We start from the raw sequence: 26,103 nt of genomic DNA on the forward strand, positions 1-26,103 counted from the left end.
TGACTTTAAGCTGAAGCCATATGCTCTCTTACCATTCCAAAAATCCTAGGGCCCTTAAGAATTATGCTAAATCATAATCTAAACATAAACTTTAGTTAAAAAAAAAAAATATATATATATATATATAAATCAGTAGAATACCATATTACAAATGCCCAGAAATACAGAATAAAGATCAGAAACTGCTTGGAAATATTTCTAACACTTTTGGGGATTATACTCATAATCTAATGAAGATTATGAACTAGCACAGTCATTACTGGGGCCAACATTTCAAAATTCGCCTGTCAAAGCTAGCACCAGGAGAGTATTATACACATAGAATTGAGAAACAGATAATCTTTACTTCAGAAAATCACAGTCCTACAGAGTATTGCTCTCATTATTTAGCTAGTATGAGGGTCAATCTGTCTCACTGAGGCATGTACCTATCTTTGTGCCATTAACATCTTATCTGAAATGCTTTCCAGTTTTTTGGTACCTGTTGAAAACCTGTGCTCTATAAATGGAACGACAAAGCTTGGATGACAGCACATCTGTTTACAACATAGTTTACTGAGTATTCGAAGCCCACTGTTGAGATCTATGGCTCAGAAAAAAAGATTCCTTTCAAAATATTGACAATGCTCATTGACAATGCACCTGGTCACCAAGAGCTCTAATGGAGATATACAATGAGATTAATGTTGTTTTCATGCCTGCTAACACAACATCCACTCTGCAGCCCATGGATCAAGGAGTAATTTCAACTTTCAAATCTTATTATTTAAGAAATACATTTCATAAGGCTATAGCTGCCATCGATAGTAATTCCTCTGATGGATCTGGGCAAAGTCAATTGAAAACCTTCTGGAAAGTAGTCACCATTCTAGATGCCACTAAGAGCATTCATGATTCATGGGAAGAGGTCAAAATATCAACATTAACGGGAATTTGGAAGAAGTTGATTCCAGCCCTCATGGATGACTGAGGGGATCAAGACTTCAGTGGACAAAGTAACTGCAGATGTGGTGGAAATAGCAAGAGAACTAGAATTAGAAGTGGAGCCTGAAGATGTGATGAATTGCTGCAATCTCATGATAAAACTTTCATGGGTGAGGAGTTGCTTCTTATGGATGAGCAAAGAAAGTGGTTTCTTGAGATGGAATCTACTCCTGGTGAAGATACTGTGAAGATTGTTGAAATGACAAGAAAGGATTTAGAATATTACATAAACTTAGTTAATAAAGCAGCAGCAGGGTTTGAGAGGATTGACTCCAATTTTGAAAGAAGTTCTACTGCAGGTAAAATGCTATCAAACAGCATTGCCTGCTACAGAGAAGTCATTCGTGAAAGGAAGAATCAATTGATGTGGCACACTTCATTGTTCATTACTGCCTTATTTTAAGAAATGGCTACAGCCACTCCAAACTTTCAGCAGCAACCATCTTGATCAGTCAGCAGCCAAGGACATTGAGGCAGGACCCTTCACCAGCAAAAAGATTACATACAACTCACTGAAGCCTCAGATGATAGTTAGCATTTTTCAGCAATAAAGTTTTGTTTTTTTTTTCTCTGCTGCACCCCGCAGCATGTGGGAATCTTATTTCCCCCAACCAGGGATCGAACGCGCACCCACTGCATTGGCAGCCCGGAGTCGTAACCACTGGACTGCCAGGGAAGTCCCGGCAGTAAAGTATATTTAAATTAAGGTATGTACATCGTTTTTAGACATAATGCTATTGCACATTTAATAGACTACAGTGAAGTGTAAACCTAACTTTTATATGCACCGGGAAACCAAAAAAATTTGTTACCCACTTTTTTGAGATGTTTGCTTTATTGCAATGTATCCGCAATATCTCTGAGGTATTCCTGCAGAACTAACTGTCCTCTGATTTGGTTCATCATGATCATGCTTGAGCTTTGGGAGATAGTAGGCTATGAGTGAAAATTACAAGAGCTGTTTCACAAAAATCTCCATGAAACAATGAAAGCCCAAGTCAACACCAGGTTGTAACTTACCTAACAGAGAATGACACATATTGGGGTGAGAAGATTCTTCTACTCCTAGATATACAAGATTTTTTTTAAGTTTTTTTAAATTAGGAGACCGACACATAAAAATCCAGATTTCTGACTTCTCTTACAGAATCAGAAGATCTGTCCCCAGTGGTAACTACTAGCTCCCTTTTAGACATAGATATGCTATTTGCCACAGTCCCCACCACTCCCTATTGTTGTACATCTAGCCTGCTTCACTCATTGATCTGCTTGACCCCTGTAAGAATTTGACTTTGTGACCCCTGGCTAATAGGTTCAGGAAAGTAGTCATGATCATGGTGATGACAGGCGTAAAGTTGGTGAACTATTTGGTAATAGTTGTAAGCTATTTTCAATGATTCAAAAAGCCTGATTGCAATGATTATATTGCTAACCTCTAAAAAACTGCACAGGTTAACTATAGTACGAGATTTATTTTCTTTTAAATGGAATTACGTCAAGTGGGTGATTGTATTGTCATAAAAGAAACTTAGACTGACAAGTAGGTATCATTGATAAATGTTTTTTAAATTGGGAAAACAGATGACTCTTATTTAATAAATAAAATTTGTTTGATAGACCAGTTCTTTCAAAATATGGGGCCCTAGAAGGAGAAAAATAATACTTATGAAAGTTGTCCTTATTGATAGGAAGGTTGAGAAGGGAGCAACTGGATTTTTCTGTCACTTCTCCACTGGTATTTGTAGTCCAAAGGGTCAAAACCAGATGAGGGTATGTTGGAATTCCACGTACCTCACAGTAGGTAGAGAAAACATTGGGGAAAGGTTATGGGGTTTCTTTATTTTTTTAATTTTATTATTTTTTAATTGAAGTATAGTTGATTTACATATGGGGTTTCTTTTGAGTCCTGGAATTTCACATCTTTCTAAGACAGGCTCTAGGCTAACTTCTAATTTTAAATAATAGACATAGTTTAAGTACAGACTCTGTTTCAAAACTGTAAGGCAAAATGAGAGGCAACGACTATTTATAATATGACTGTGCTCTGTTAAAACTAGTTAAGGTTGCTTCTCTGTGCTAACGTACAAGGTCATTGTATTTAACAAGGGTGAAGAAACTCTTTCCTGATGACCTGTAATTCTCAAGGATATTTATGTGTCCTAGAACAAAGATGATTCATTACTCTGCTAGGTGGGGCAAAGGTATTACATTTACAGTCTTTCTTGCCAACTCCTTTAGACATTTAACTGAACTATGTGGGGATCTTCTGAGGATCACAGAATTTTCACGCTAAAATGAAAATGAATCTTAATCCTCCTCTTAATCCAACCTCCTTATTTTCCAAAGGCCCAAGAGGGGGAAAAGCGCTTGCCCAAGGTAACACAGCCAAGACTGGAACTCAGATCTCCTGTTTCCAAGTCCAATTAAATATGTTAAGTTTTTCTGTTTCCTCTTCCACTTTAAACTATCCCACCCCACCATTTTTTAATTTCTCGTTTCCAGGGTTCCACTTAATTGTCTAACCTTTCAGATTTTCACAATCCTCCTACCTTATCCTTACAGCATTTTCACAGGGCTTCCAAATTCTAATTTGAGAAACCCTGAATGAGGGACATGATCTGAAGGCTTCCCCACAAAACCTACTAGGGCCTCCAAGAAGACAGAGAAATCTGTGAACCACAGTTTTTAATGGTCTCTCTCCATTTCATGCTGACGTTTCCAAGGAAGCAAAGAGGAGCCTAACAGGAGGATGTGTCTGTCCTTCTTAGAAACAAAAGACTGTTAAGATTTAATACATTCTGCTCATTTCTTCTCTTTGCTTCTAAGGCAATAAAGGGATTTTAACCACCTGTCTGACAGCAGCTCTCTCTCTTTCTCTTTCGCTGTGGCGCATTTAGCTCCTGCAACATTAGACAAAAAAATTTTTTCTAAGATACAGTGAGAGCACAGCAGAGACAATCAAGGGTGCTTCTGGCCAAGGCTGCCTCTCCCTATAACCCAACCCAGTTGTGTGGGAAACTGAAGCAGAGACTCTTACAGGGAAAAAAATGAAGAAAGAATGGAAGTGGGGAAAGTCAGCAATAAATAATAAGAGAGCTGCAATTTTAAAGTGAGGTATATGAGAAGAGTACAGGCTGATTCATATTATCGCTGGATCTATGCAAATGGCTATGCAAAAAGAACAAAGGATACTAGGAAACAAACATGCTATCCCCTGTCCCCTGACGTTTTCATCTTCATCACCACACAAAACTCACAAAGTTTGTGACTGTCAACCACAATAAGATGAGAAAAATAAGGACATATGTTGTTTTTTATAATACTGAATTTTTTCCATTTAAAGGAATACCTTATATTCTGAGATTATATCCTTCCTTTTTCAGTCCTAGAACATTTCTTTTTTGAAATGACAGTGAAGGTAGATATAATTGATATTACTTATGTGTTTCCTTGGCAACTTTAGAAATTGATCCCTCTATGTTGCCCCATCCCCCAGTTTTTTTTTTTGGTAGTGTACTGATTTGTGAAACCCAAATGTCTGTTAATCTCCTACCTAGAAGAATACACACTAAATGTGAATGGTTACCAATCTTTTCAGGACAAATTTCAATTAATTAACATATCCTTCAAGGAGAAGACTTTAAAAATCTTATCTTTCAATCTTTACAGCTTTCTTCCTGAAAGTGTTCTTGCAAGTATATTAAATTAGTCATAACAACTGCTGCTAAGTGCTTAATGAAACACTTCATAACCTCTGACAATTTGACAGGAATGAATTTAATAATAGCAATAAATACAGATGGGACTACATAAATCAAGGAGGTCCTGATGCAAAACTCTTGCTGTATTAGATGTCATCTTGGCTTTTTCATCTGAAATGAATCAAGAAATTAATTATAATGGTGATCACAACACTAAGGAAAAAAATCGAAACAAAATTCATACTCTTGGAAAGAATGCCTCTGTCCTTTTTAGCCACTGCCCACTTCAGGTATGCTGGAGCCAACAGTCTGAAGCAAGCTCCAAAGAGAAGGTGGTATTTAGAATGAGGAATGTGGCTTCTGACCTGGTTGTGAAGGAGAATGCAGCAGTGGCTTCCCCCAGGGTAAGCTCTCTCAGACATTTACATTGTGTGGCAATAAAAGGCAGTTGCACAAGCATTAGCCTGAAATTGCTTAAAGAAAGAGTAGGCTCAAGACCAAAGGTGTTGTCAGTTCTAAGCAACCTTCCAACCTAGCCTCACCTGTCTTCCTCTAAAGTGGAGGCAGATTCTCCTCCACCCTCCATTCTCCTCGGAACCACTTCACCTTCTAGCACCTTCCATCTCAGGAGGAGTTTGCCCAGGATGGGCTTTATGATGCACACCACTGACTGCTACCCATCTGCTTATGGAAAATCATTAACCCCAGCCCAGAGTACTTACAGAGCTGTTCTGCTTTGAAGATCTTTATCCTTTATGCAGAGCTAAAAGCAAACATGACAAGGGCAATGAATTTGCCTGTTTTGCTAAGGCCCATGGATAAACATTTTGAATGCATCAAGGTGGCTCAAGGGACAGGAAACCCACATGTCTGTTAATCGTCTATGTAGAAAAATACATACCAATACAAAGGTGGCTGGGAATACAGCCACCTCTGCACTGGTCTAGGTCTTATTTCTTTGACCACATTAATCATTTTTATTTAACCTAAGAAAATGTAATTGCACACTGGCCTTTCCTTAGAGGCTTTCTGCCACGTTTGCCTGCCTTTGGCACTGGATTAACTGGTGGAGTCAAATGAATAGCATTAACCTATGCATGCAGGTCCTCTGCATCATGCTAACCAACAAGGTTAACCATTCAACAATTCAAACTCCAGCCCACCACAGCCAGGGCATGTGCCTGTACTCCAGAGGTGAGCAGTAAGTGCCATCTTTTTCACACAGATCTCTGAATCCAGAGCAGATGTGCCTCTATATTTATTTATTTATTTATTGTACCAAAGGAACCATAGCAACAATAAAGAGAAATTTAAAAGGAAGAAAAATCAGCACCTACTTCTAACACCACAGCTATTTTCATTCAGGTCTTGTCCATATGAACTTCTATTCTTCTACTCTATTCTTCGTAAAGCTGTACTCATAATAGATGTACAATTTTTATTCCCTTGAGCAACTTCCATTTTAGATCTCATGGTAGAGAGACCAGATTGTTCAAGTATGTTTCCTAATTCTATAGTCACTTATATAGCCAGTTCTCTGCCTTTATTTAGATGACTTTTTAGCTTAGAATACTTAGATACCTTCATTATTCTTTTTCTTCTGGCAATCAGTCCAAATAACATGGTCAGAAAGACCACAATACATGCAGCAATAATGGGTTCTACTGGTACAGATGAAGCTTTATCTGTTGGAAGCATAAAACACAGGAAACGAGAAAGTTAACATTTATATGCTTCTAATTTATGTACTTCTAGTATGTCCCAGCCACGGTGCCTTGCACTTAACATTTTTCCTCTTAATTAAAATTCTCCAAACAATCCCGAAGAGTATTATTATCATTTGTTTTTATAGGCGAGGAACCAGGGGCTTTGAGTTTACTTGTCCAAAGTCACAGAACTAGTAACTAGCAGAGACAGGCTTTGAATCCATTCCTTCTTGGAAGGATAATTTACTGTAATATGAATAACTCCCCAAAGTCAGATCATTTTGTGCTTGATCCATAATTTTTGCCATGCAGAAAGCAGAAGTAGGCTGAAATCAATGTTTTTTCCTGCCATTCGAAAAGCCTGAAAGATGTTGGGAGGTATCCTCGAGGGAGAAAGAGAGAGAGGAAGGTTTTAAGAGCAAGAAGAGAAAAGGTGAGGAAGCCGCTGGACTAAGGAGGGAGGAACAGTGGGACCCTTGTAGCTGTGCTGTGATAGTGCCCCAAGTAGGTGACAAGACATTATACAGGGTGGCTGCTTAGTGCCCCTAGGAAAGTAGAACGCTAAGCATCAGCCTTCCCAACCCTGGCAAAGATTTTCATCTTTCTCTAAATGATATGGAAGAACAGAGAGTCTACTTCTAACTTGGGCTAGGAAGACACCAGCCACCTAGAAGTGAAAGCCCATTCCCTTGTTTTATGAACACCAGGTAAGCTCAGAGCCATTTTGTACTACAGGTGCAGTCCCTGTGCTTGTAAGCTTTCCAAGAGCCTATGAAAATATTTGAGACCGGAAAAAAAAAAGTATTGGCTCCAAAATATGAAAATAAAGTGGCAAAGTTAATCAAAATTCATAAATGTTTAAGCATCTATAAAATGTAACTTTGTGTCGACTATCACCCAACTGTTAAATAATAATAATAACATTTAAAACTTAAGAACCAAATTAATAACTTATTTATAGAAAAATTCAAAATGTATGCAAGTTTTAAATACCCTTTCAAATTTTTACAGCCAAAAAGTATCCTCAATACTTCATTTTAATATATTTTATATGGGGTGAAACTTACAAAAGTAATAGTGCTAAGGTCAACAAAGGTATTTAAATGACTCTGTCTAAGCTCCTGGATTCTGATGCCGCCCTAGGAGGGAAAGGGGCTCCAATCATGGCTAAGATAAAATTTTTGGAATTTATAGGAAATAAAGAGTGTGCTATTTATTGTATAATTGAGTTTGTAGAGTGAATGAAATCAATAGATTTTTGCTAAATGACTACTGTGTGTTAGGTGCTGTTCTTAGCCCTGAAAAAATAGGACAGGCATGGAAGGCTCCTGTCTCTGAGGAGCTCATATTCTAGTGGGAGAGACTGACATTAAAAAAAAAAAACTACTGCAGACTGAGATAGTGTTGTAAAGGACAAAGTGTTATGAGATAGTATATGAAAGGTGAAAGGAAGAGAGAAGGGGAAGAGAAGACTTTTGATTAATCTAATTTCAAAGCCCAAGCCCTATATGCCTCAAGATTATGAAATGGGGTTTATCCCTCCATAATTGTATGACACACTAACTATTTACCTTTTAACTGTTTTCTTCTCCATTATGTGTCCAGCTCAGGATAATTTTAGGGAGTAGATTAAGCATCCTTTACTTTTGCTCTCTTTTAGCTGTTGCTAAAAATTATTTTCATGAGGGTATGGGTGGCACCAACCCTCTGGAGAAGCTCTGCTCAATGGGATTTCTTTTTTTTTTTTTATTATTTATTTATTTGGCTGCACTGGGTCTTAGTTGCGGCATGCGGGATCTTTAGTTGCAGCATGTGGGATCTAGTTGCCTGACCAGGGATTGAACCCGGGCCCCCTGCATTGACAGTGCAGAGTCTTAGCCACTGGACCACCAGGGAAGTCCCTGGGACTTCTTGTAAACACTGACTCTGTAATAACCAGCCCTGGGACACACCAAAGCACCTCTTACTGGGGACCCCATGAACTTACAGTGCCAAGGAAAGATGTCAAAATGAAGAAGAGGCAAAGGTGGTACAGTTGGGGGAAAAAATCAGAACTCAGTCATAGATCAGAATATTTTTACCAAGCTGAATAAAATGAAGCCACACGTGACAGCTTTCACTCCATAAACAAACTGAAATAAACTGCCTGACCCGCTGGCTCACTTTGGATTCCAAGTTTCTGTTGAAAGTGAGTTTGGAAAGTGTAACTGCATCTCTTCCTTTTACTCTCTTACTTATAACCAGATCTGGTATTTCCCCCCAACCCATCCCAGCCCATATTCATTATGGTAAAATAATCTCAACACGTGGCTAAAATCTTGTGCTCAAGAAGAGATCCGTGTTGTCATTTCTCACTTTGCACGGCCTCATTTAGAAACTACCCCACTGAGCCGTGAAGCTGGGAGAGCTCATGGCAAACCTGGCATTTAGCCTGAGCACCAGCACCGGAGTGCTTATGCTCCTAAGGCAGCCAATAGCCAGGCAAGTAATAACGCAGGAAGAAATGAGAAAAACCAGTTGGTTTGGAAGAGCTCAACCCAAAACAGGATTCTGCCCACCTGAAAGCTAATTTGCCAAGCTGGCATCCTGCTTGCCACACAAGCTGTTTTTTTTTTTTTTTAATGTTATTTATTTATTTATTTATTTTTGGTTGTGTTGGGTCTTCGTTTCTGTGTGAGGGCTTTCTCTAGTTGTGGCAAGCGGGGGCCACTCTTCATTGCGGTGCACGGGCCTCTCACTATCGCGGCCTCTTTTGTTGCGGAGCACAGGCTCCAGACGCGCAGGCTCAGTAGTTGTGGCTCACGGGCTTAGTTGCTCCGCGGCATGTGGCATCTTCCCAGACCAGGACTCGAACCCGTGTCCCCTGCATTGGCAGGCAGATTCTCAACCACTGCGCCACCGGGGAAGCCCAAGCTGTATGCTTAATGTGACATAGAGCAATTATGATTCCTTCTTAACCAAGAGTTTGTGGGTTTGGTTTTTAAAGCAAGTAGCGCCTGGGCATACTGTCACTGTTCTGCAAGACAAATTACTGAACGCACCAGTAATCACAGTGATGGGCATTCAACTGGCAGCCCTTCCTACCCACCAGCCACTCTATCGATACCGTAATAAGAAGCCCCATGGTCGTATGTCCAGCGCTTCTGGCTGGGGTTCAATTGGCTTCCTGAGGACTGGCAAGAAAGGCAATGAGTGGCACAGAGAGGCCAATGACAAAGTGAATGATGTTCTAACAAGATATAGGAGCCTCAGCTTGTTTGGCTGCTTCTAGCATCCTGGCCCCAGACCAGGAAATGTGTGCGTGAGCATTATCTGCATCTGCCACTCCAGGTATCTCGCCTTCCTCTTTCTATATGAGTGAGAAATAAGAGGAGGGAAAGACACTTGGAGCTTCTTTTGTTCCTTGTTATTGCAGAGATCATAAACCTGGGTAGAAGAAGCATGAAGCCAAGAGAAAGAAGCTGTTTCCCCCATTCTCCCCCACTCCCTTTTCTGATTAGCCTATAGGTTACAATTTCAGAGTTAGGAGTGATTTTATAGATCTATTTTCTTATCTAGTCAGTATATTTTTCCTCTATGTGTTTATGACTTCTCTTCTGTTTGTCACTAAGCTGTTAACTCAAAAGTCCAGTTCCGGATTTCCCGGGTGGCTCAGTGGTTAAGAATCCGCCTGCCCATGCAGGGAACATGGGTTCCAACCCCAGTCCGGGAAGATCCCACATGCCGCGGAGCAACTAATCCCGTGCGCCACGACTACTGAGCCTGTGCTCTAGAGCCTGCAAGCCACAACTACTGAGTCCGCGTGCCACAACTACTGAAGCCTGCGCGCCTAGGACCCTTGCTCTGCAACAAGAGAAGCGACCGCAATGAGAAGCCCACGCACCGCAACGAAGAGTAGCCCCCGCTCGCCGCAGCTAGAGAAAGCCCGCGCGCAGCAATGAAGACCCAACGCAGCCAAATTAAAAAAAAAAAGTCCAGTTCCTACAAACCTTGTTGCCCAGGAAAATTCATGGAAATACTCCTCCATAAAAGCCAACCAGAACTGTCTTCTACTACTTGATTCTAGAAAAGGACCTTTGCTCAAAAAGCAGTATCCTATATGGAATGGGAATAATTCCCCTAAAAGAAATAACTAGAATTCCTTGGATCGAGATAATTCTCCAAAGAAAATCCTAGCTACTAATCATAATTGTCATCGTCATTCGTTGTCACAAAAAATATTTACTGAGCATCTCTCTGAGTTTTGTACTATGCTAGATATTACTTAAAAAGAGAGTTACCTTTGTGGATGGACCTCAAAAGTATTAAGCTCTCTGTCGATTTGACAGAGAAAGACAAATACTGTATGTTATCAATTATATGTGCAAAAAAAAAAATAAATGAATGTATAAAACAAAACAGAAACAGACTCACAGATATAGAAAACAAACTAGTGGATACCAGTGAGGAGAGGGAAGGAGGGAAGGGCAAGATAGGGCTATAGGATTATGAGACACAAACTCTGTGTATAAGTAACAAGGATATATTGTACAACACAGGGAAATATAGCCATTGTTTTGTAATAATGTGAAAGGGAGTATAATCTATAAAAATATTAAATCACTATGCTGTACACCTGAAACTAACATAATATGGTAAATCAACTATATTTCAGTAAATAAACAAGAGAGTTACCTTTGACAATAAGGTGAAAGTCCTTGGTCTTCGTTTCCATAAGTGAATTTGCAATACAGCTGTAGGTTCCGTTGTCAGATTTCTTGACTTTGGTGATTGACAGTTGAAGATACTCACTTGTCTGTTGGAGTTGGTGATGGTTTTTCTCTAAATTCAAGACGCCACTGTTTTTGTACCACATCATTTGAGCCTGGGGGTTGGATTTCACATTGCAAACCAACTTCACATCACTGCCTTCCTCAGCTGTTTGGAAGTCGTTGCCACTTAGGAGAGGAGGAACTGCAAGATGCAAGCATTTAAGTTTAATTAGCAGATAAGCAATAGTTTATTGCCAGTGTTCAACATGTCCCTTCAGTCTATCTCATGTAGTCATTCATTTATTTGACAAAAATTTATTGAGTACCTACTGTATGACAAGCACTGGGCTAGGAACCAGGGATACAATGGTAAATAACATACACCCATTTTCAAACTTAATAGCACTTTTAATGTGGTGGGGAAGACAAACCATGAAACAAATGTATATAATAATGAATCTGTATTAAGTAGACAATTTGTAACACATGGAAGAATACTCATACTTGCCCTGGCCAGAGATTTACCAATGCATATTTGCATTTCCTCAATGATCTTCTAGAAATAATGTCCTTCTCTCAGAAGGCACTCCAATTGTGGCAACTCTGGCATCCATGGAAGAAGAGCATAACCTCGAGTCCCTCTCAACCTTCTGTGTGAGCAACTTCTTATTCCCTTCATGATAAGGACATCTGTAGACCCATAGATTGTCAAACACATTTATCTTCACCAAATAATTCCAACCCTTACTACCACCAGGGTTTTCCAACATCTAGGGGGAGAAATGATTGAGCTGACTCTCCCCTCTTCTCCATGCTCCTTGCATTTTTTTGGCCAAGGTACAGAAGAGTAATAAAATGCATGAAAAGTGGGCAGTAGGAAAGAGATAGATGCAGAGAAGGAGGGAAAAAAGGAGCTTGTATAATCTGCACACTGAATAATTAGACCCTGAGTAGGCTGTGCTATTAATAGCTCTCTCAGAAGAATGACATTTTATTGCTCTTTGCAATGTGTTTGAATTCTGTATCCATGTCCAACAAGAATGTTATATGGTATTCAGATAGTTGTTCCTTTTTATTTAACTATTTAAAATTAATTTTTAAGCATATTGGCTCTATATGAGCATTCCCTTTTAAAAGTATCAGTACATTTCAGATAAAGTTACGGTCCTCCTTGACTCCATCCTGGTCACTTCCTGACTCCCCAGAGACACCCAGTGCTATGAGTTTGATGTAAATAGTTGCAGATCTTCTTTTTTTTAATAGTATTTTAAAAATACATATGATATACCCATAGGAAATATATTGTATTGTTCTAGGAGGGTGAGAAGTGTTTACATAAAAGACTTCACTCTCTCAACAATTGCATGCTTTGAGATATATTCATGTTGAACCACAGAATTCCAGCTCATTGCTTTTAGAGTGCTATAGTATAATATCTGACTCTTTACTTATTTTATTTTGATGGGCATCAGGTTATTTTCATTTTAAAATGCTAAACAGTGCTTCAATAAACATCCTTGTAAAAAAAAGAATGGGCTCAGGACAGAACCCTGTGTAGTGGCTATAATCTAAAGACTAAAAGCAAAAGCAAGGAGAAAAATGTGACCAGATATTCAGCAAATATTTGAATAAAATCTAAAAGGAAAAGTCAAAAAAAATCCTTGTATATGTCTCTTTATGCATATGTGCATATATTTCTCTGAGGTTAACATCTCAAAGCAGAAACGCTGGGTCATAGGGTAGGTGCACTTTAAATTTTGATAGATATTGCAAAAGAGGTGGTCTCAATTTATACTTTCAGCAACAACGTATAAAAGAAGTTTCTGGGGCTTCCCCAGTGGCGCAGTGGTTGAGAATCCGCCTGCCAATGCAGGGGACACGGGTTCGATCCCTGGTCCGGGAAGATCCCACATGCCGCGGAGCAACTAAGCCCGTGCGCCACGACTACTGAGCCTGCGCTCTAGAGCCTGCAAGCCACAACTACTGAGTCCGCGTGCCACAACTACTGAAGCCTGCACGCCTAGGGCCCTTGCGCCGCAACAAGAGAAGCCACCGCAATGAGAAGCCCGCGCACCGCAACGAAGAGTAGCCCCCACTCGCCGCAACTAGAGAAAGCCCGTGCACAGCAACGAAGACCCAACACAGCCAAAAAAATAAATTAAAAAAAAAAAAAAAAAGTTTCTGCACACCCTCCTCCAAATAGTGTATTATCAAGCTTCCATTGAGTTCTTGGTCTGCAATTTATAACAATAATCCATAATACTTCTCAAGATTGTACATGATATTCTTGTCACTTTATGACCTTATCTTGATTTATTGATTGATGAGTTTGTGTCAGTTATTGTCACTGTGAATCACTGACCAATTGGTTTTTTTTCTATATATGTGCAACGATGATAATATTAAACGTAGAATCAGGCTGGAAAACTGAAAATCATTTTTTTAAGCCACTGAATCATATTATCGGCATTTCTACTGTGTCTCTCTTAAGAAGGTACAATGGAAAGAGCACTAGATTAGGAGCCTGGGGATTTGTGTTCTGTTCTCAGCTCCAGATGTGATAATTAGGGCCTTCATTCTGGGCCTCAGTTTCCTCGTCTGTCATTTTATAAGGATTACAAAAGCTCCAAGGTATGCTGATAGTCTTGGATTCTAACAAAGTTGCCAAGAGATAGCTTGTTAAAAATCACATTTTATCAATTCATAGGAAATAAAAAACAAAGCTCCTTTGCCCAGAAACATGTAAATGATTCACTCTGGAAGCTCAAGCTGCAGGATGCCGGCAGATTCCAGCACTGGATTCCTTGACATTTTTCCCACCCTTTTATCTCAAGAACAATGGCATCAATTTTTCAAAGAAAAGTTTGCTGAGCTCATGGGATCAAATGGCTTTGACATTTTATTACTAGGTTCCAAGTCCAGAGCTCTTTCTACCAGACCACACCATATTATCACCCTTACTCACATCACCCCTCACCACACTACCCACACCCCCCTCAGGTAGAACCAGTTTTCCACCCAAACCACCTACATGATCACCTCCATAGACTCATTCAGAGGATGACTAACCTCAGATAGTTCCACCAATGGGTTACCAGTACCTGGAACCCAAATATCAAAGAGCTTCACCTTTGAGGGTTTAAGGTGATGTTAAAAGATTCCCAATGAATATCTTTCTAAGTAGAACACAAAAGCTAGAAAAACTTGGTAAGAAAGAAAAGATTGGTAATTTTAAATACACAAACATTTAAAATTTCAATATGGCCAAAAAAAGAACTATTTTAAAATGTCAAAAATAAATAGACGAAATACTTATCATTCAAAATGACAAAAGGCTAATTTCCTTAATGTACAAAGCACTTATACAAATCAATAAGAAAAAGGCAAATAACCCAATAGAAAAATGGGTAAAGGACATGAGCAAGCATTTTGCAGACAAGAACCATGAAAAGCGAATGCATTTACGAAAAGGTGAACACCCTCATTCCTGATTTAGAAAATGAAAATAAAATTTCAAGTCAGGCTGGCAGATTCTTAGAGCTTGAGGATACTCAGGCTCATGAGGGTGTGGGAAACAGGCACCCTCATGCGTTGTTGTGGGATCATAAATAGGGCAATTGGGCAGTATCAAGCAAATGTTAAAATACACATACTCTTTAGACCCAGAGTTCATCTACCACTTAGTGTAGTACATACAACACAGACTAACTAGCAGTTTCTTTCCCCTCACTCACAAGTGACATTCAGCACCACTGAGATGGACGTCGACTGATTCCTCCTTAGCTTGCAGGTAAAGGTGATACCGTCGTCATTTTCACTGATGGAAGTGACACAGACAGAGCTTGAGTTGATTTTGTTTCCAGATTTCAAATCCACTATCCCATCTTCGCGGTACCAGAGAAGTTCTTCTTCTCTGGTATGGTTTTGAACAGCACAGTTCAGAGATTCTTCGAGGCCAGGCTCAGTGTCCAGAATATAGTTTTCAGTTTTACCATTCACAGTTAAAACAGAACCTGGGAGTGCAGGAAGAAACTATTAAGATAGAGTGAACAATCTAAATGACCAGAACAATCTAATTAGACCATAATTAGAGAATTGGTTAAATATATTACATCAGTACAATGAAATGCTCTGCAATGATTAAAAATAGTCATATTGAGCTATGTGATTTTACAAGGAAAAGATCGAAAAGGCTTATTAATTTAAAAAAGGAAAAGGTTAAAAAATGATGGTTACCAAATTTTGCTGCACATTGGAATCATCTGGGGATCTTCAAAAACGTACTGATGCCTGGCTCCCACCCCCAGACGTTCTGACTAATTAATATTAGTGTAACCTGGGCACTGGGGTTTTAAAGAAGCTCCCAGGCGATTCTAGTATGCAGAGAAGTTTGAGAACCACTGGGTTAGAAAACAATATGTATGGAATTACCCCATGTATACACACACACACACGCATATACATATATATACGTATACATATATATGTATGGACAAATCTTGGGAAAATCCTATCTATATATTGACTAGGATTGATAAAAAATAGAGAAAATGGTGGCGAAATAGTTACCAGATCTAAATTGTTTATTTCAAGTGCTTGGAAATAGCATAGTAAGGGGATGGGAGTGGGGAAATACAAAGGAGAAAGAAAGAGCAAAATGGAAAAATATTTAAGACATAATATTAGGTGAATAGGCAGAATGTAAAGTACATCTCTAACAATTCCTATAAATATATCAAAATTGAATATGCATATGGGCAAAAGCTAATTTGAAAACATTTTTGATTAGATGATGGGATTATAGACAAATTTGGTTTTGTATATCTGATGTTTCACTATTATACTGACAGTGTAGTAAAATAAGATGTTTAAACATCTGTGGTTTGTGTGGTAAAGTTGTTGTTGTGGGGTGGATGATCAGGATATATAGCAGTTAATTTTTACCTCTGATTTTTAGAAATCCATTGTAACATACCTAAATTTCAGCTTGTACTTTCCTCATTTAGAAGCAAGTAACAAAGCTTAAAAATGACTTTAGCTGCCACAAACTGGCCCCCTATATATCATTTGTTAATATATTCTGTAAATGCATTAACTTTTCCTTTAAAAAGCATGAACTACTGGTGATTGCTGCCTAGCATTTTTTTAAAACCTGGAAGAATATACATCAAAACGTTGAGTGGTTATCTCTTGATGATGGGATTTGGGGGGATTTTTACTTTTCTTTATTCTTTTATATATTTCCTAACTTATATTACAATGACAGCTTATCACTTTTTAAATCAAGAAGGAAAAAGGTATTTCCAGGTTGGGGTGGGGAGCAAACGCAGAAAAGATTTTCGTGTATGTTGTATGCTCAAATAAAGAGCAGAGGTTTATTTTAGATATGATTAGTAATGAAATACATTAAAATGTAGGAAAATTCTGGCTGTGGCTCTGGAGAGAATAAAATACTTCACCCTGTCTTATAATATTAGAACCATAAAAATATTTTTCCACTTAATTTTTCAGTATTTTATCTGACTTCTGTACTCTGAACCATACCAACTGTATAATCATTCCAGTTTGGATTTTGTAATTTCCCAAAGCCCCCAATCATTTTATAATCTGAAATTTTCTTTATTTAAAAAGAGGCCCAAAAGTATTAACTTACTTGTCATCTCATGTGGCAGAAATAAAATCGCTAAGAGAAGAAATCTGTACATTTGCATTAGGTTGCTGGTCTTCCATGCCATGTTTAATGAATTTAAGTCTGATCTGCTGGGGAAAAAGAGCGCATTTGATTCTGCACTTTGGTCTACACTGAGCTTATGAACCTTCCTCTTGTCTATTATATACTTAAAATAAAGTCCCAGATGAGTCATCCCAGTTATAATGGTACTATTTCTAGTTTTTAATTAAACAATCTTGTCTGATTACTAAGTTCAAAGTACTTCTAGTATTAGGGGTTTTTTAAAAGACAGCAAAACACGAAACCACAAGGAAATAGGCCATAAAATAGAGGGCAGCTACAGAGCAGCCCCCCGGGAAGGTGAAACCAGTCTTCCCCAGAGACATTGATAGAATGTCATTTTAACAGTAGGAAAAGTGAAATTTCCTTTCTGCTCAGGTAGCCTCTGCTGAACAAAGTAATTTTTGTCTTGAAAGCCTCTCTTGGGTCATTTTTCATAAAGTTGCTCTCTGTTAATAGAGGGTTTTTGAAACTGTTCCAAATCCCATAGATTCAAATGGTTTGCACCTTAGAAAAGACTCAATTCGAACGTGGCCTCTAGTTTTGTTTTTTTTCTTAAGATTTATTTATTATTTATTTATTTTATTTATTTTTGGCTGTGTGTCGGGTCTTAGTTGCAGCGCACGGGATCTTTGTTGTGGTGCGTGGGCTTCTCTCTAGTTGTGGCACTCAGGCTTAGTTGCCCCGCGACATGTGGGATCTTAGTTCCCTGACCAAGGACTGAACCCACGTTCTCTGCATTGTAAGGCAGATTCTTTACCACTGGACCACCAGTGAAGTCCCAGCCTCAAGCTTTAAACCACATTAATCTCTGCTTTCCCCCTGGCCTCTACTCCCTCATAACACTCTTCCCCCTTGACCCAGTATGGGTTAAAAAGAATAAATAACAAAGGCCTCTTTTCTCCCTTCTTCTGCGCTTTTCCTGCTGCCATTTCTCTCCCAAAGATATTCCCTGCTTCCATCAGGGAGAAACATGTATTTATTACTTCCTTTCAGGAGTTATCACTATAAATACAGTAGAAACACATATGGAATGTTTTCTAAGCAACAGGCAGTGTGCTAAACCCTTTACATACATTATTTCGATCTCAGTTAAGCCCCTAACAAGCTTCTTGAGGTCATTTGTAAAGGTTTTGAGAGATTATATAATTTGACCAAATGTCAAATTACATAATCTGTAAATGTCAGGGTGACGATTCTAACCCAGGACTCCTAAAGCAACGTTCTTCACCATGCTGCTGCCTAGGTGAATATTATCTTCCTTAAAGAAACTGCTGTTAATCCCTTCCCGTCCCTGTCCAATCCAAAGACCTCAACAACTTGGAGTTTTGTCCTCTTAACACAAATATTAATCTTCAAGAGCTGGAACATACCTATGACTTTTGGGGGTTGGCTCTGCTCCTCCCCATCCCAGGCCTGACCTGCCAGGAGCAAGTTTCATTCCTGCCAGGCTCACTCTTTCTGGCTGGCAAGTCTTCATCAATCTTTCAGTAAGACGCTATTAGAAATAATATTGATTCTTCTATAATTTAAAAATTTTGTCAATAAGATTTCCAATACAGCACTGTTAACAGTGATGATTTCAGAATTTGGTCATTAATAGGGTTTTCTCAAGCACTATCCACTGTAGGTGCTTAGTAAACAGTGAGAGTGTGGCCTTCTTAGCAGACTTCACCCTACCCTATTAAGGAGGATGATTGCTGTCTCCCTTTCTCTTCCACCCCATTAAGACAACAACTTTTCAAAATGAATTTCTCTCACTTGACTTGTTTTTAATTTTCATGACTCCCTACTTTCTATACAAGACAAAGTCTTACCACTTACCCACTGAGCTCTGAAAGCTGACTTTTGTGGCCAATCGTTCCTCCGTCTGGGAATCCTGAATCCTTTTCCTTTTACCATCTTTATAATACTTGAATTTGAACACTTTATGACAGTAGGGTCAAGTAAAAAAGATACATTGGGTTCAAAGTCTGTTTCTCTTTGTGGATTCTTAGAGAAGACAGTAATTGGGAAAGGCATCTTCCTAAGATCCAAGTTTTTCTGTGTACTTAAGTTATTGGGTGGGGCCAGGTATTACTAACAAGGATGTAATTCTTCCAAGAAAGCCTGACCTTGTGCAAAAATTGTAGCACATCTCACTGAGAGTTGTCATGCTCAAGTTAGATGGCTGTGCTTGATAATTTGACAGCCTGAGAATTGTGATGGGGCAAGTCTGAGGGGAGTCTGATTTTCACAGCAGCTGAAACACTGGAAGATTCCACACAACTTAAATAATGCTGGAAAAATATTACTTACCACTGGCAACCCAAGCATAGTATATAAGCTGTGCTAAGACAGGCATGGCAGGGGAAAGTTTATCCCTTTGAGGCTCTCAACTGACTGGGAATCCTTGCTTTACACTTTCAAGAATTAGCAATTTGAAGAAAACATTTTTATTTTTTTATTATTTATTTATTTTTTATACAGCAGTTTCTTATTAGTCATCAATTTTATACACATCAGTGTATACATGCCAATCCCAATCTCCCAATTCATCACCCCCGCAACCCCCGTGGCTTTCCCCCCTTGGTGTCCATACGTTTGTTCTCTACATCTGTGCATCAATTTCTGCCCTGCAAACTGGTTCATCTGTACCATTTTTCTAAGTTCCACATATATGCGTTAAAATACGGTATTTGTTTTTCTCTTTCAGACTTACTTCACTCTGTATGACCGTCTCTAGATCCATCCACGTCTCAACAAATGACTCAATTTCCCTCCTTTTTATGGCTGAGTAATATTCTATTGTATATATGTACCACATCTTCTTTATCCATTTATCTGTCGATGGGCATTTAGGTTGCTTCCATGACCTGGCTATTGTAAATAGTGCTGCAATGAACATTGGGGTGCATGTATCTTTTTGAATTGTGGTTTTCTCTGGGTATATGCCCAGTAGTGGGATTGCTGGGTTATATGACAATTCTATTTTTAGTTTTTTAAGGAACCTCCATACTGTTCTCCATCGTGGCTGTATCAGTTTACATTGCCACCAACAGTTCAAGAGGGTTCCCTTTTCTCCACACCCTCTCCAGCATTTGCTGTTTGTAGATTTTCTGATGAAGCTCATTCTAACTGGTGTGAGGTGATACCTCATTGTACTTTTCATTTGCATTTCTCTTATAATTAGTGATGTTGAGCAGCTTTTCATGTGCTTCTTGGCCATCTGTATGTCTTCTTTGGAGAAATGTCTATTTAGGTCTTCTGCCCATTTTTTGATTGGGTTGTTTGTTTTTTTAATATTGAGCTGCATGAGCTGTTTATGTATTTTGGAGATTAATCCTTTGTCCGTTGATTTGTTTGCAAATATTTTCTCCCATTGTGAGGGTTGTCTTCTCATCTTGTTTATGGTTTCCTTTGCTGTGCAAATGCTTTTAAGTTTAATTAGGTCCCATTTGTTTATTTTTGTTTTTGTTTCCATTACTCTAGGAGGTGGATCAAAAAAGAGCTTGCTGTGATTTATGTCAAAGAGTGTTCTTGCTATGTTTTCCTCTAAGAGTTCTATAGTGTCCGGTCTTACATTTAGGTCTCTAATCCACTTTGAGTTTATGGTGTTAGGGAGTGTTCTAATTTCATTCTTTTACATGTAGCTGTCCAGTTTTCCCAGCACCACTTATTGAAAAGACTGTCTTTTCTCCATTGTATATCTTTGCCTCCTTTGTCATAGATTAGTTGACCATAGGTGTGTGGATTTACCTCTGGGCTTTCTATCTTGTTCCATTGATCTATGTTTCTGCTTTTGTGCCAGTACCATATTGTCTTGATTACTGTGGCTTTGTAGTATAGTCTGAAGTCAAGGAGTCTGATTCCTCCAGCTCCATTTTTATCCCTCAAGACTGCTTTGGTTATTTGGGGTCTTTTGTGTCTCCATACAAATTTTAAGATTTTTTGTTCTAGTTCTGTAAAAAATGCCATTGGTAATTTGATAGGGATTGCATTGAATCTGTAGATTGCTTTGGGTAGTAGAGTCATTTTCACAATATTGATTCTTCCAATCCAAGAACATGGTATATCTCTCCATCTGTTGGTATCATCTTTAATTTCTTTCATCAGTGTCTTATACTTTTCTGCATACAGGTCTTTTGTCTTAGGTAGGTTAATCCTAGGTATTTTATTCTTTTCGTTGCAATGGTAAATGGGAGTGTTTCCTTAATTTCTTCTTCAGATTTTTCATCATTAGTGTATAGGAATGCAAGAGATTTCTGTGCATTAATTTTGTATCCTGCAACTTTACCAAATTCATTGATTAGCTCTAGTAGTTTTTCTGGTGGCATCTTTAGGATTCTCTATGTATAGTATCATGTCATCTGCAAACAGTGACAGTTTTACTTCTTCTTTTCCAATTTGTATTCCTTTTATTTCTTTTTCTTCTCTGATTGCCGTGGCTAGAACTTCCAAAACTATGTTGAATAATGAAGATAACATTTTTAATTGGTTAAAAATACATATGTTTATGATATCACTTATATATGGAATCTAAAATATGACACAAATGAACTTATCTACGAAACAGAAACAAACTCACAGAGATAGAGAAGAGACTGTGGTTGCCAAGCGGGAGGAGAGAGGCAGAGGGATGGACTGGGAGTTTGGGGTTAGTAGATGTAATTATATATAGAATGGATAAACAACACAGTCATACTGTATAGCACAGGGAACTATGTACAATATCCTGTGATAAACCATAATGGAAAAGAATATGAAAAAGAATGTATATATATGTATAACTGAATCACTTTGCTGTATAGCAGAAATTAACACATTGTAAGTCAACTACACTTTGATAAAAGAAATTTTTAAAAATATATGTTTATGGTGGTGTTGCAACATGAATTTTATCTGGCAAGTACTATTGTTCCCATTCATACAAGAGTAGAATAAAAAATATTTATGGTCATCTGTACATTTTAATACATTGGTTAAGAACACCAGAGATCTGCTGCTTGCTAGCTGTATGACTTCATAAAGTTATTTTACTTCTAGCGGCCTTAGGTTCTTCATCAATACAATGGGAATAATAATAGTGCCCTCTCTACAAGGTCACTTGAGGATTAAATGAAATAAAGCATGTGAAGCAGCCACACAGTAAGCTCTTATTAAGCGGTAGCTATTATTATTATTAATATAGGCTGGGCAGGGCATAATAAATAAACACAGCCTCACTATAGCATTGTTCCAGTAAGAATCATAACTAAGAGCATTTCCTGTTGACTGGGTTGCAAGCACCATCTAAGCAAGTTTTGAGTTTGCTTCTGCATGGATCTAAGGGCACTGTGTTTTGCTATCATTTAAAATTTTTTTACATTTATTTATTTATTTTATTTATTTATTTTTGGCTGTGTTGGGTCTTCGTTGCTGCGTGCGGGCTTTCTCTAGTTGTAGCTAGCGGGGGCTACTCTTCGTTGCAGTGCGCAGGCTTCTCATTGCGGTGGCTTTTCTTGTTGTGGAGCACGGGCTCTAGGCATGCAGGCTTCAGTAGTTGTGGCACACGGGCTCAGTAGTTGTGGCTCGCGGGCTCTAGAGCGCAGGCTCAGTAGTTGTGACACACGGGCTTAGTTGCTCTGCGGCATGTGGGATCTTCCCGGACCAGGGCTCGAACCCGTGTCCCCTGCATTGGCAGGTGGATTCTTAACCACTGTGCCACCAGGGAAGCCCTTGCTCTCATTTTAAAATGAACTTAGCAGAGGATTGATGTCTTGGTTCTGGGTCCCTCCAAAGCAGACCTGAAGATAAAACTTTGCATGCAAGTAGTTTATTTAAAGGTGATCTCAGGAAGCACAGTAAGGAAGTGAGATAGGGAAGGAAGGAAAGCTAATAAAGGATGTGTTAATGAACAGGTTACTATGGGCGACTGTTGCTGTGGACCCTTTGACAAGCTCTGTGGAACACACCTCAGCATCAACTCATGCGGGGGAAGGAAGCTTGAGTATCTATCTACCAACTTCCCTCCATCATTGGTTAAGGGACACTCTTGGGGTGTTGACTCCCCGGCACTTCCAGCCCACCATGTGAAGGCAGAGTTCACTCTCTTGGTCTGGCTGTGAATGTCCAGGCAGACACTCAGGAAGTCATTGGCTCTACGGGAATTGTTTGCAGGTGACCTCTAGGCAGGCCAAGGGGGTGTGAGTAGGGCACCAACACCAACTTCTACAAGTGGGTGTTAGGTGGTTAGGAAATAACGGTTAATTACTCTTAGGTGTGATAATGGTATTGTTGTTATATAGGAGAATGTCTTCATTCTTAAGAGACGCCTGCTGAAATATTTAAGTGTCACAATGATTGCAACTAACTTTCAAATGATTCAGCAAAAATAAATAAACACACTCACAAAGCAAATACAGCAAAATGTTAACATTTACTGAATCTAGAGTCTAGGTAGTGATCTATAGATATTCATTGTACTATTCTTTCAACTCTTCTGTATGTTTGACATTTTCATAAATAAAATGTTGAGGAAAAGTATTTAGTATTTATTGAGTGTCTGCTATGTGCTGAGTACTCTAAGCAATGGGATTGCCAGTCCCATCCAAACCAAGATGGTATCTTCGTCATGAATTAGTAAGACTTGGCTTTTCAAGTCACTCTCCTGCCATCTGTGGAGAACTGTTTTAATAACTATACAATGGATGATGTCTATAAAACGAATGGTGCTCCCTTAACTCCACAACATTAGGTTGGTACCCTGGGGGATACAAAGATGAGCAAAACAAAGCTCCCGGTCTTCAAGCATCTTACATTCTAGAGGGGTAACAATGATTAGGAGCCGGTTAGAGTGCATTTTCAGATTAAAAAAACGTTATCATGGCGCCCCTTCTGGAGAGTCAAAGAAGTGACGTGACTTGTCCAAGACCATATAAGTTGTCCCTGGAACATTCCTCTTTCCTAGGACCGACAGAGAGAGGAAACCATTTCGTCATAAGTAGTTAAGCCCAGTAGTTAACCATTAAGCCTAAGTAGTTTGGCTGGTTGGAGTATTAACAGAGTCCAACACTCCACGTCCTCCACAAGTGGCTCAGGCCCAGAGGGAGAGAAGACAGGCAGCCTCAAATGTAGAAATTCCTGGGAGTAGAAACAGTCTGCTTCACATCAGGCCCATGTACTTCTGGGCAGAGGAGGGGGTCCAAGAACTGGCAGCCATGGCCATCTGATTTAAGTGAGCCCAAGAAGCACCTGGGGAGTCTCTGGGCACCTTTCCTGCATCAGGAATCTCATCTTTAACAAACTCCCAGGTGACTGACATGGTGGTTCAGGGGTCTCATTTTGAGAACCGTGGACTATGGGACTAAGTATTGATGAGGGTGATGAAGGTAGAAGCCCCTCAGCTCAGGGTAAGTGCCGAGCACAGTGCCTAGTGCATGGTGGGTACTCAAGAAACAGTAGTGAAAGGAAGGAAGGAGGGAAGGAAGGAAGGAAAAAAGGAAGGGAGGGAGGGGGGGAAGATGGGGAGGATGGCTACTCGGAGGTAAATTGGGTGCTCTGCCCCGGAAGAGAATGTGTACCCAGGGCTGCCCCGTGGGAAAATGACTCTGCTGGTGCACAGACCTCACAGTACTTCCTGCTGTGTGAGAATAAAGAACAGGGAGGGAAACACAACCAGGAGGAAAGACCCGATGGGCAGCACAGCTGACTGCTGACAAGTGCCATCCCCAAAGGCCTTTGAGCTGCAGCCTTCACATCTGCTATCACCAAGCTTGATGTGACAGAGGCAGCAGCTCAGCAAATGGGTGGAGGGTCACAGGCCATCAGGGTCATCTGGCCAGGTCACTGGAAATACAACTGAGGGTTTTAATGTAAAAGAAAAATTAGAAATCTGGTAGTCACAGCCTTGCAAAGACAGAGTGGTTCTTTGAGCAATGCAGGGACCCAGTGTGGTGCCTTTCCATCTAGAATCCGACAGAGTATCAACTAAACTGCTTAAAATTGGTCATGGAACTTCAGAATTTCCAGCTTGTAAACAGTAATTAATGATCCTCTAACTTCCCATCCTCCATTAGGATTCCTTCATCCCCAAAAATCCTAGACCTTAAATCAAGACCTGAAAGGCCACCTGTCTAGGGTTGCCAGATTTAGCAAATAAAAATACAAGACACCCTTTAACTGTGAATTTCAGATAAGTAACACATAATTTTTTAGTATAACTATGTCCTGTGCGCCTACTATCTGTTAATTTATGACAAAGCCAATATTTGGAATATACTTATACTAAAAAAAACCTATATTTATGTGAAATTCAGATTTAACTAGGTGTTCTGTCTTTTATCTGGCAACTCTACTTCTGTCTAATCCTCCTGTTTTTTAATAGGTAAGGAAGTGAAGTTCAGAGACGTAAAGCGACTTGTTCAAAGTGACACAGGGTTAGAATCCATTCAGGATTCCTCGCTGCCACACTGTAACCTTTTCCAAATGCCTTACTTCAGAGTTTCTTAACTTGGCTTCTTGAACCACTAGGGATGAATTTTAGAGTGTCAGTAAAATCCCTGAATTTTAGGCAAAAACATGTGTGCGTGTGCGAGCACGTGTGGGTATTTTTCTGGGGAGGTCGTCTCTGCTTTTTCAATTAGCCTCTCAAGAGTCAAGATTTTAATAAAATATTAAAATATACTCTTTCAGGGACTTCCCTGCTTCCCTGGACATCCCTGGCGCAGTGCTTAAGAATCCACCTGCCATTGCAGGGGATATGGGTTTGATCCCTGGTCGGGGAAGCCCACATGCCACGGAGCAACTAAGCCCGCGAGCCACAACTGCTGAGCCTGCGTGCTGCAACTTCTGAAGTCCACGCACCTAGAGTCCGTGCTCCGCTGCAAGAGAAGCCACCGCAATGAGAAGCCCTTGCAGTGCAACGAAGAGCAGCCCCCGCTCGGCACAACTAGAAAGCCCGCGTGCAGCAACAAAGACCCAACGAAGCCAAAAAACTTTTTAAAAATAAAATAAAAAAATAAAACATACTCTTTCACAGTACTACGTTCTGCTTTCAAAATGCAGAACATCTATTACTTTGGGCTGAAATCACATTTCTGCTTCCTCTATATCCCTTCATTCCCTGGCACAGCACTGGGTCCAATCATGCTAAGAGATGAGTAGATTTTGAGTGCAAGTATACGGAAAAACATCCACTACATCTTCTACATGCCATGCGGTGGAAGCCATCTTACCCTCCACAACCTACCTATATCAAAATGCAAAATTCC

At 39.5% G+C, this 26,103-nt stretch overlaps 1 protein-coding gene and 1 long non-coding RNA gene across 3 annotated transcripts; one reads left to right on the plus strand and one right to left on the minus strand.

Moving 5' to 3' along the window:
* Positions 1-826: 826 nt before the first annotated feature.
* TMIGD1 (transmembrane and immunoglobulin domain containing 1) lies at positions 827-18,239 on the minus strand. Of its 2 annotated transcripts, XM_082371877.1 has the most exons (6): positions 16,796-18,239; positions 14,877-15,155; positions 11,066-11,344; positions 6,267-6,370; positions 5,408-5,448; positions 827-4,856 (listed from the first exon to the last, which is right to left on the minus strand). In XM_082371877.1, the coding sequence occupies exons 1-6, from the start codon at positions 17,004-17,006 to the stop codon at positions 4,853-4,855; spliced, it is 918 nt and encodes a 305-aa protein (XP_082228003.1). In that variant the 5' UTR covers positions 17,007-18,239; the 3' UTR covers positions 827-4,852. The 2 variants fall into 2 exon arrangements, with proteins under 2 accessions (XP_082228003.1, XP_082228002.1); XM_082371876.1 differs by lacking the exons at positions 827-4,856; positions 5,408-5,448 and having other exon boundaries at positions 5,456-6,370.
* On the plus strand, positions 18,237-26,103 carry LOC309618319. Its single transcript, XR_014238408.1, has 2 exons — positions 18,237-24,144; positions 25,526-26,103. It is a non-coding gene; the product is annotated as an uncharacterized lncRNA (long non-coding RNA).

Source organism: Balaenoptera borealis, assembly GCF_965194805.1.
Source record: "Balaenoptera borealis genome assembly, chromosome: 20".
In the NCBI taxonomy this organism is placed as follows: domain Eukaryota; kingdom Metazoa; phylum Chordata; class Mammalia; order Artiodactyla; family Balaenopteridae; genus Balaenoptera; species Balaenoptera borealis.

Excerpts from the sequence above, each read along its gene's own strand:
- TMIGD1 (XM_082371876.1), bottom strand. The coding sequence starts at position 17,006 with ATGACTCATCTGGGACTTTATTTTAAGTATATAATAGACAAGAGGAAG. Across the intron at positions 15,156-16,795 it reads TCTGCCACATGAGATGACAA|GTTCTGTTTTAACTGTGAAT; the intron begins GTAAGTTAATAC and ends CTGCACTCCCAG. Across the intron at positions 6,371-11,065 it reads CTTTCACCTTATTGTCAAAG|ATAAAGCTTCATCTGTACCA; the intron begins GTAACTCTCTTG and ends TGCTTCCAACAG.